The sequence below is a fragment of the Hylobates moloch genome, unplaced genomic scaffold, assembly GCF_009828535.3.
Source record: "Hylobates moloch isolate HMO894 unplaced genomic scaffold, HMol_V3 SCAFFOLD_11, whole genome shotgun sequence".
In the NCBI taxonomy this organism is placed as follows: Eukaryota; Metazoa; Chordata; class Mammalia; order Primates; family Hylobatidae; genus Hylobates; species Hylobates moloch.
The window spans coordinates 39954212-39965802 of NW_026652286.1; the positions used below are offsets into that span (position 1 = coordinate 39954212).

General features: G+C 40.1%; 1 protein-coding gene and 1 pseudogene across 1 annotated transcript; both read left to right on the forward strand.

Moving 5' to 3' along the window:
• The first annotated feature begins 995 nt into the window (after nucleotides 1-995).
• On the forward strand, nucleotides 996-1724 carry LOC116476555 (large ribosomal subunit protein uL16). The gene has a single exon (XM_032166693.2). The coding sequence runs from the start codon at nucleotides 1027-1029 to the stop codon at nucleotides 1669-1671; it is 645 nt and encodes a 214-aa protein (XP_032022584.1). The 5' UTR covers nucleotides 996-1026; the 3' UTR covers nucleotides 1672-1724.
• Nucleotides 1725-6703: 4979 nt separating this feature from the next.
• Nucleotides 6704-6801, forward strand: LOC116477524 (U6 spliceosomal RNA; annotated as a pseudogene).
• The last annotated feature ends 4790 nt before the right edge of the window (nucleotides 6802-11591 follow it).

An 11591-nucleotide genomic window follows, 5' to 3' on the forward strand; every position in this document is an offset into this window, starting at 1 on the left:
ATATATGACACAAAAAAATGGAAAAACATCTCATGTTCATGGACGGGAAGAAGTAATATGTGAAAATGACCATATTGCCAAAAGCAATCTACGAATTCAATGCAATTCCCATCAAAATATCACCATCATTTTTCATAGAACTAGAAAAAACAATCCTCAAATTCATATGGAACCAAAAAATAGCATGCATAGCCAAAGCAAGACTAAGCAAAAAGAACAAATCTGGAGGCATCACATTACATGACTTTGAACTATACTGTAAGGCCATAGTCACCAAAACAGCTTGGTACTGGTATAAAGATAGGTTCATAGACCAATGGAACAGAATAGAGAACCCAGAAATAAAGTCAAACACTTACAGTCAACTGATTTTTAACAAAGCAAACAAAAATATAAAGTGGGGAAAGGAAACCCTATTCAACGAATGGTGCTGTGATTACTGGCAAGCCACATGTAGAAGAAGGAAACTGGATCCTCATCTCTCACCTTATACAAAAATCAACTCAAGATGAATCAAAGACTTAAATCTAAGACGTAAAACCATAAAAATTCTAGAAGATAACATCGGAAAAGCCCTTCTAGACATTGGCTTAGGCAAAGACTTCATAACCAAGAACCCAAAAGCAAATGTAACAGAAACAAAGATAAGTAGATGAGACTTAGTTAAACTAAAAAATTTCTGCACAGCGAAGACATAATCAGTAGAGTTAACAGACTACACACAGAGTGGGAGAAAAATCTTCATAATCTATACATCTGGCAAAGGACTAATATTCAGATTCTACAAAGAACTCAAATCAGCAAGAAAAAAACAATCAATCCCATCAAAAAGAGGGCTAAGGACATGAATAGACAATTCTTAAAAGAAGATATGCAAATGGCCGACAAATATCTGAAAAAATGCTCAACATTACTAATGATCAGGGCAATAAAAATCAAAACACAATGTAATACCACCTTACTCCTGCAAGAAAGACCATAATAGCCCTTTCCCATCGGTGTGCCACTGAAGATCCTGGTGTCACCATGGGCCGCCGCCCCGCCCGTTGTTACCGGTATTGTAAGAACAAGCCGTACCCAAAGTCTCGCTTCTGCCGAGGTGTCCCTGATGCCAAGATTCGCATTTTTGACCTGGGGCGGAAGAAGGCAAAAGTGGATGAGTTTCCGCTCTGTGGCCACATGGTGTCAGATGAATACGAGCAGCTGTCCTCTGAAGCCCTAGAGGCTGCCCGAACTTGTGCCAATAAGTACATGGTAAAAAGTTGTGGCAAGGATGGCTTCCATATCCGGGTGCGGCTCCACCCCTTCCACGTCATCCGCATCAACAAGATGTTGTCCTGTGCTGGGGCTGACAGGCTCCAAACAGGCATGCGAGGTGCCTTTAGAAAGCCTCAGGGCACTGTGGCCAGGGTTCACATTGGCCAAGTTATCATGTCCATCCGCACCAAGCTGCAGAACAAGGAGCATGTGATTGAGGCCCTGTGCAGGGCCAAGTTCAAGTTTCCTGGCCACCAGAAGATCCACATCTCAAAGAAGTGGGGCTTCACCAAGTTCAATGCTGATGAATTTGAAGACATGGTGGCTGAGAAGGGGCTCATTCCAGATGGCTGTGGGGTCAAGTACATCCCCAGTCGTGGCCCTCTGGACAAGTGGCGGGCCCTGCACTCATGAGGGCTTCCAATGTGCTGCCCCCTTCTTAATACTCACCAATAAATTCTACTTCCTGTCCAAAAAAAAAAACGAAAGACCATAATAAAAAAAAATGGATGTTGGTATGGATGTGGTGAAAAGGGAATACTTTTACACTGTTGGTGGGAATGTAAACTAGTACAACCACTACGAAAAACAGTGTGGAGATTCCTTAAATAATGAAAAGTAGACCTACCATTTGATCCAGCAATCCCACTACTAGGTATCTACCTAGAGGGAAAAAAGTCATTTTATGAAAAAGTTACTTGCACGTGCATGTTTATAGCAGTGCAATTTGCAAATGCAATTACAAAAACTTGGAACCAGCACAAATGCCCATCAGTCAGTGAGTGGATAAAGAAAATGTGGTATATATATATACCATGGAATACTACTTCGCCATAAAAAGGAATAAAATAACAGTATTCGCAGCAACCTGGATGGAATTGGAGACTATTATTCTAAGTGAAGTAACTCAGGAATGGAAAACCAAACATCGTATGTTCTCACTCATAAGAGGGAGCTAAGCTATGAGGACACAAAGGCATAAGAAGGATACAGTGGACACTGGGGACTCAGGGGAGAGGGTGGAGGGGGGTGAGGAATAAAAGACTACACACTGGGTGCAGTGTGTACACTGGGTGCAGTGTGTACACTGCATGGGTGATGGGTGCACCAAAATCTCAGAAATCACCACTAAAGAACTTATTCATGTAACCAAACACCACCCGTTCCCCCCAAAACCTATTGAAATATAAAATAAATTTTAAAAATTGAAAAAAAGGATTTTGCCCAAAATAATAAAAAAAAGGCAAGGGTCAGGAAAGGCTTCATGATAGGGGCAATTATGGTCATAGTTTATAAGGCAGTAAGAGTTAGTTATATGGGAAAAACAAGAAATAAGACTCTACATCTATGTTTAGGCTGGTGTTTGGAAAGCATGAGGGAGTTTAATGTCTCTGAGTAGAATTGTGTGACATCTGCATACAACATTGGTAGTGGTGGGGGTGGCAGGAAGTGATGCCACACCATAAAAATGTTATGACTTAAGAAAAAGAGATTCAACTCAATTTAAAAAGGTATGGGGAGTCACTGAAGAATGTAACACATGGGCAAAACAATAAAATTTGTATTTTAATAATAGCTAGTATAGGCTGTGCATGGTGGCTCATGTCTATGATCCCAGCACTTTTGGAGGCTGAGGCAGGAGGATCTCTTGAGCCCAGGAGTTCCAGACCAGCATGGGCAACATAGGGAGACCCCGTCCCTTAAAAAAAAATAGCTAGTATTTATTGAATACTCTATACCTTACTAAGTCCCTAACATGTATGAACTCATTTAATCTTCACAATAATACCATTTGACAAAGAAGCTGAAAGATACTAAATAATTTGTGCAAATATTCAAAATTATTTTGTGACAGGTTTCTTGGACTTCAGAGTTCATGGTTTTTTTTTTTGTTTTGAGACGGAGTCTCGCTCTGTCGCCCAGGCTGGAGTGCAGTGGCGCAATCTCGGCTCACTGCAAGCTCCGCCTCCCGGGTTCACGCCATTCTCCTGCCTCAGCCTCTCTGAGTAGCTGAGACTACAGGCGCCCACCACCACGCCCGGCTAATTTTTTGTATCTTTTTTTTAGTAGAGACGGGGTTTCACCGTGGTCTCGATCTCCTGACCTCGTGATCCGCCTGCCTCGGCCTCCCAAAGTGCTGGGATTACAAGCGTGAGCCACTGCGCCCGGCCTAGAGTTCATGTTTTTGACTAGTAGATGTATTCTACTGCTTCTCATGTGATAAAGGAACAGGAACTGAAAGTATCCCCATGTTGGGCTTAAGTGCCCCAGGCATTGCGTTAATGACTGTGCCCTAAGATCTTGTCTGCAATATGTAGCCCAGGCTCAAACAGCCTTACAGAGGTGGCCAGATTGGGTAGACTGTATGCCTGGAATAATAGATCTTAAGCAGAGATTGTGGGCAGAGTTGTTCAAATCAGTACTGGATGTTCTTGGAGGTCTGACACACCACCTGAGATCATCACGTGTCCTTGTGCAACACTTTTGGCATCCAAAGAATCCCATCAGCGTATGCAATTTGGGCATAAGATACAGCCACTTTTGGGAAGTACATAGGGGCAATTCTTTTTAGAAAGTTCATGTTTTCCCTATCTTTTGGCTTCTCAGACAGGCCTTTATAAAGGTGGGGAAAATCAGGCATTTATTACAAATGAAAATTCATTCAGTCTCTGTGATTATTGTTGCCAAATATTACCTGCTTTTTCCTAACATTGTAGCCTTTGCTAAAAAACTCCATGGACTGCTGATACTTGGCAGTTTATAGAATTTCAAGTCACTGTTTCAAAAGAAAATTGTAGCAAACCTATTTTTGGTGTTAGGGCCAGATGTCATTATAAGGATGTCTGGACAGGAGGCTGGAAGTCCTTGTAGGTCAGGATGGCCAAAAGTAGCAGAAATATGAAGAGCAGAGCACAGATGCTCCCACCTTCACAATTGCAAACTTGTCTCTTGGTCTATTGCTTTGCTTTATCTTTCATTCAGATAAAGCTATTCAATGACCATCTTTTAGTGCAGTTTTGTTTAGAATAGTGGTCCTCAAAGTTGGTTTTGGGGCCTCTGGGAGACCCTGAGACCCTTTTATGAGTACTGTGAGATCAAAATTATTTTCATAGTAATTTAAAAATATTTGCCTTTTATCTCTCATTCGCCCAAGAATGTACAGTAGAGTTTTCCAGAAGCTATATGATGCATTATATCACAACAGATTGAATGCAGAAACAGACAGAATTCAGCTGTGTTCTAAGCCAGATATTAAAGAGATTTGCAAAAATGTAAAACAATAACATCCTTTTAAATATTTTTGATCAAAATTGTTATTTCTGTCAACATGTAATAGAGTTATTATTTTTGAATGAGTTAAATAAATGTTTTTAAAAGTCTTAGTTTTAATATTGAATATAGTAAATATGAATTGCTATAATCTACATAAACAAAAACTCTGGGGTTTTCTAGAAATTGTAGAAGTATAAAGGAGTCTTGAGACCAGAAAGTTTCAGAATGTTGGCTTGGAGAATTCACTATAGTCGATTTCTCAATGACTTTGAGAGGAAGGATGTATGTCCTGATTCCCCCCACGTCAGGAAACAAGAGGCAGCAGGAAATACATGTATTTACAGGTCCCTGATCTCCTTGTGTCAAACATAGCTCTCTGCACGGTTGATCTGTTTCCTTGGTAACCTAACTGTAGCTGCCACCTGTGGCCTATTAACAACCTCCCCTGGCCAGTTGGATTCTATAGAGCAATGACTGGGAATAGTTAGGAAACTTGGTAAGGAAGTTTCCTCCAGCAGGAAATTGGTTCCTCTGGAACTTGTTAGGCATTAACGCTACAGCCAAGACCATGAAAACATTTACTGAAATTAGCGATAGTGTGCAGATCCTCTGGGAGCACTTACTCAGGGCAAATAGAGTCAGGAATCAGGGACTATGAGTTTATTCTTAAAGGCTTAGGTGTCAGCTTTAAGCTATAAGGGAGCAATTAGGTTAAAATGACTCCTGAGTTTTGAATGGAGTCACACTTTTAAGCTTCTCCCTGGGGTTAAACATTGGTCTACAGCAGGGGTGTGAGATGTAATTAAAGTCTACTTTAAATCCAGATGTTTCCCTTCACGGAGCCCCTTTGCCACCACAGACTTCAGTAATAGTTACAAAATCTTGCCGAACCTAGAGAAGTTGACCAAACTTAAGACAGCCTCAGCCAAGCGCGAATTTTTGATAGCTTCATCAGTCTCAACTCAATAAAAAGCAAAACATTTTTCCCCGGATAACACGTGGAGGCTTTAAGATTTGTCCAATATAAGCACATGAATCTGAAGTAAAAATAAAACAAAACAAAATCTACAAGAAAAACACAGTCATGTTTTCCCTGAAGAAAAATAAAAGCCAAGGATTCGACAGAGTGAAAGGAAAGAACAAGGGGTCCAGCCCAGAGGTCTCTACCTCTGGTGGGTTCCCTGCAGCCCATGGAACCCCAGGTCTGTGCTAGGCTAACCCAGCCCCTCACAGAGTGTGACACATCTGACAGATAAATGGCAGCGCCATCATCTCCTCCTCCTATCATTCAAATGCTCTACAGATGGCCTGAAATGGAAAGCAGTTTTGGTTTGACACAAAAGATCAACACATTACAGTAGGAAGAGCATGAGCAGAGAGGGAGAACATTTCAGTGTGAAAATTTTGTAACAAAAAAAAAATGCAGAAGTATGAAAATATAATGAATAATGATTTGAGTGTCTACTATGAGCCGGGCACTCTGCTGAGCTCTTTGTGCTTTCTCATTTAATGCTCTTAACAGTCCTGTAGCAGAGGCACTACTATTACCTTCATTTTACTCATGAAGAAACCTAGCTGGGAAGGCTTAAATCCCTTTAACTCCAGGTTCTAAGTTTGACCATATCCTAGGCACAGCATGTCCCTTTTCTTCTTCATTTAACTCACACTTACCAAGGGGTCACTCTATGTTAGACTTGAAAATAAGGAACCAAAACAGACATTGTTCCTGCCCATATGGGGCTTATAGTAAACGGCAAAATACATACATAAAATAATTACATAAATCAGCACATTATCACAAGCCAATAAGTGTTTGGAGGAATATGTAAAGCAAACCAACAAGACTATCTATCTGTCTGTCTGTCTATCTATCTATCTATCTATCTATCTATCTATCTATCTATCTACCTATCTATCATCTCTCTATTGATCTATCTATCTTGACCTAGGCTGGACAGGTTAAGAAAGACATCTCCAAGAAAGTGATATTTACATTTAAATCTGAATTTTAAATAGGAATTAACCAGGGAGTTTGTAGAGAGTAGGTGGCAAAGAGAGCCATGGGCAGAAACAACAAAAGCTCTGTGGCAAAAAGAAATCTCAGACAAAGAACTCAAAGAAGTATGAGAAGTATTAATATCATAACTGAGGAGGTCTTAGGTTTAGACATATAGTGCTCGCTTCGGGAGCACACGTACAAAAATTGGATACAGAGAAGATTAGCATGGCCCATGTGCAAGGATTGGATATAGAAAACTTTAATACTTCATTAAGGATGCAGTTGAAAAATCTCTGTTGCTATATTTTGATTTTGATTTTTTGTTTGTTTTGAACTTTTTGGCTGTTGTTCTCATGTGAGAAATGTTTCATATATAGATGACAGAGAATAATGTAATAAATATTCAGGTAACTACTACTAACTTAAATATAATACTATAATTGGATAATGCTTTTAAATAATAGGACCTCGATTATAATCGAACTCTCTTGTATACACCTAATGACATCAAAAAGTTTTAAGCCCAGAGCAGATATGAACAGATTTGCATTTTGAAAACATCTTTGAGAAGTTGCAGTGTAGGCAACGGGAAACAGACATTGATACGGGGATTCCAGTTAGCTGACTATTGAGGCTGTCCAGGTAAGAGGTATGATGGGCTGAACTGTGGTGGTTACAAAAGAGACAGATAGACTGGGGAGGGATTGGGATGAAACTGACATGACCATTAGTGATGGATTGGTTAAGGGGAGTGAGAGGGTGCTATGGAGGCTGAAGATAACTTCTGAAATAATCTCTCATGAAGTCAAACAGTATTTCTAGGGGTAAAATTATCTATCCTTAGTGATTATCTCAAGAATTAAGAAAAAAGTACAACCAAATTAAAATAGAAACACAATTTTAAAGAATTTTAAAATTACAATTAAGGAATTTTAATTTTAAGAATTTTGAATGTTAAATATTTTAGGTTGATTTATATAATTAATCAATATATCTATTCACTATATCCTTTTCCCTCAACAAGATTAAAACTTCAGGTCAGGCGCGGTGGCTCACGCCTGTAATCCCAACACTTTGGAAGGCCAAGGCAGGCGAGTCACCTGAGATGAGGAGTGCGAGACCAGCCTGGTCAACATGGTGAAACCCCGTCTCTACTAAAAATACAAACATTAGCTGGGTGTGGTGGCTTGCATCTGTAGTCCCAGCTACTCTGGAGGCTGAGGCAGGAGAATTTCTTGAACTCGGGAGGCAGGGGTTGCAGCAAACTGAGATTACGCTACTGCAGTGCAGCCTGGGCGACAGAATGAGACTCAGTCTCAAAAAAAAGTGTGTGTTTACTCCTTGACTTGAATCCTTTTTTTTTTTTCTGGAATATATCCTTGAATAGTTCTTTCTTTCTTTTTTTTTTTTTTTTTCTTTCGGAGTCTCACTCTTTAGCCCAGACTGGAGTGCAGTGGCGCGATCTTGGCTCACTACAAGCTCTGCCTACCAGGTTAAAGCGATTCTCCTGCCTCAGCCTCCCGAGTAGCTGGGACTACAGGCACCAGCCACTGCGCCTGGCTAATTATTTTTGTATTTTTAGTAGAGACGGGGTTTCTTTCAGAGACAGCCTGAGAGCAATAAACTTCCTGAAATCTTGCATGTTTGAAATGCTTTGTTTTGTACTTCATCTCAATGCTAGTTTGATTAGATGTAGTTTAGGTTCAAAATAAACTTTTCTTAGAACTTTGAGGAAAGTCTATTGCATTCTATCACGAAGTGTTGCTAAAGAAAAGCATGGGATTAATCTTTTTATTTCTTTAGAGTGAAATTATGTTCTCCCCCCATGCCCAAAATTTGTAAAATTACACTCCATTCTTGGTGCTCTGAAACTTACCCTGGGAGGAATCTGGATTTGTGCCTCTGTAACGTTCACCATGCTTGTCACTCAATGAGACTTGTAAATCTGAAGACTTTTGTGTTTCTTAAGCTGTGTGAAATGTTCTTAAAGTTATCTTTGACTGTTTTCTCTCCTCCATTCTATTTTATCCTTTTGGAACTCTATTTAAATAAATAGGGGTTGAGTTTCTGAATATATCTTTTGCATGTCCACTTTTTTTTTGTTTGTTTGTTTTGAGACGGAGTCTCGCTCTGTCACCCAGGCTGGAGTGCAGTGGCACAATCTCGGCTCACTGCAAGCTCCGCCTCCCGGGTTCACGCCATTCTCCTGCCTCAGCCTCTCCGAGTAGCTGGGACTACAGGCGCCCGCCACCACGCCCGGCTAATTTTTTGTATTTTCAGTAGAGACGGGGTCTCACCGTGGTCTCGATCTCCTGACCTCGTGATCCGCCCGCCTTGGCCTCCCAAAGTGCTGGGATTACAAGCGTGAGCCACCGCGCCCGGCCGCATGTCCACTTTTTTATTTTCCAAATCTTTTTCTTTCTGTTCTCCTTTTAGGTGGTAAAAACAAAGTTTAGTTTTCTAGTTCATCAGTCCCTTCTTCAATCGTATCTATTCCCTTTTTCAGCCCATTGTTTTATCTAGTAAGTTTCAAATATTTTTCATTCATCACAATTTCAAGTATTTAAAGTACATAATTAAATAATCTTCTTAATAATGTGTGTTTCTATTAATTAAAGTAATTTTAACTTTTTTTGTTTTGTGATCTATTAGGTATTATCTCTTGTTAATGAAATTAAGTTTCTCTCTCTCTCTCTTTCTTTTTTTTTGAGACAGGGTCTCACTCTGTCACCCAGGCTAGAGTGCAGTGGTGCAATCATGGTTCACTGCAGCCTCGACCTGCTGGGCCAAGAGATCCTCCTGCCTCAGCCTCCTGAGTAGCTGAGGCTCGTACCACCATGCCTGGCTAATTAAAAATTTTTTTTCTGTAGAGACAGAGTCTCGTCATGTTTCCCAGGCTAGTCTGGAACTCCTGGGCTCAAGTGATGCTCCTGCCTTGGCCTCCCAGAGTGTTGCAATTACAGGCATGAGCCATTGCACCTGTCCAGTTTCTTTCTTTTAAGGCATAAAATTCCTCAAATGCTTGGTGGTTTTTGATTGCCATCTCACCTTTGAATTGATAATTTCTCTGTATTTACCTATGGAGGTGGTTTCTGATGAGCTTTCCTTTATCATTTGGAGGAGTAGAACATGCCATGTGGGTATGTCAATAATTTAAAAAAACTTTTTTTGATTGTTGGTGCAATCCATTCATCTTGGTTTGCCCACCCTACCCTGAGTCTCTGTTCCTAGGGGCCACACTCACTACTTTAATTTCACAGGGAATGAGCTTGTGCTCAGCCTAAGCAGAGGAAAAGGGATTGGTCAACAATTGGCAATACCTTATTTAATCATTCTGATGACTGTCTCCAGTGCTTCTTCCTGTTGCTTGTATCCGCTGATTCTGAACTTAGAGTTCCACTCCTAACTCTTCTGCTTATGATTTTATGTTGAGGTTTTCCCTATTTTTTCTCTATCAATTTAATTACATCATAATATCTGCAAAAAAATCATAATTTTGATGATTTTGTTTCTTCATTTTAGCATTTTCTTCCTCACTGTCTCCCCCTAATCTTGGCATATTGCCTTGACTAGGACTTTTAGAATACAACTTCCAACCAGCCTGCCATAAGTGGGTAGCAGATGTGCTGAGATGGCCAGAGTTTTAATGGCTATTGCTTCTAGGCACAAGTAAAATTTTTCTTTCACACTACTGTGCCATGCAACATTACCATTTTCCGAGAATTCTGTGGTGTGAAAAATATTGGGAAGTATTACTCTACAACAGTTGGGAAAACAATTCCTTCATTTAGCTTTTTCAAATTACTTGTTATAAAATGGTTATAGTATCAAGCTGAACCTAGCAAATTATTTTAATTTGTGGTTATACATCTTTTCCTTATTTTAATTTTATGTTTTTTCCTTTCTCTTCTTACATCTCTTTTCTTTCTTTTTCTTTTCTGCCTTTGGTAGAATTATCCAGGATGTGCCAGTTATTGGTTATTGCAAAGAAGTAGATATTTCCTTATTAAATCAAGTATACTGGTTTTCTGTAATTTATTTAACTCATGCTTTTATATGTATTAATTCATTTCTACCACTTTTTGCTTTATGATTAGTGGTATTTTTCTAGCCCCCATGATTGAATGTTTCATTTTATAAGTCACTCTAATTTTAAATTAAATAGTGTTAAGGCTACAAATTTTCTTCAGTTTACCAGTTTGGACAAATAGTGATATACAATGCATTCCTTTGATGATAGTGATCCATTTCTAGTTATGCCATAAAAGGAGTATATTTAAAAACTCAAGATATTTATGAGAGGTATTCATTTTCAAGTACTTAGATTTTTTTTTTCTATTTTCTGTTATCATTTTCAGTTTTAATTTATTTCAATAAACACTGTGCTCTGTATGGTTTCTATCTTTGGAAATGTATTAAAAACTTATCTGCAGCCGAATCTATGGTCAATTTTTGTGTGTCGTAAGCATTTGAAAAGCACATGTGTTCCTGTTGGGATCTAAAGTTAAGCACACACTCACCCACATGCATTCATTCACACACACACATCTAGTGTTTTCTGCTTCATTTTAATGTTCATGAATCAGTTCACTTGATCATTTACCTGCTGCCACCTGCTGGCCCAGTGGAGCTCAGAAGCCCCTGTTCCAGTGGGCTCTTCAGGCAGCCTGTCTGCTCATCTTGGCTGACTCATGGGTCGCTGTCATGGCAAAGAGGCCTTGACTGCTGTTGACCCTGGATAGTCTGGGCAGTCAAAATAGAAATGGAGTCAGATGGAGAGTTTCAAGAAATACCAGATAGAATTGCTCACTTAGTGACTGACAGGTCATGGTGATGGCAGCAGCAGGGAGGCATTGCCAGGGCTGCATGCTCCATGGAGCTGGTGGGATCCTTGGATAAGTGGGAGCCCTGCCTGTTCTGAGTTGGGGTTGGAGCTCCCAGGGTGCCCCTGCAGCCACCCACACTGCAGCTGTAGACCTGGGCCTCCTGCTGCATGGAACAGGCAGGAGCCCCACCCTCCCAGGTGCAGCTGCAGCAACCAGATCGGTGGCTACAGATCTGG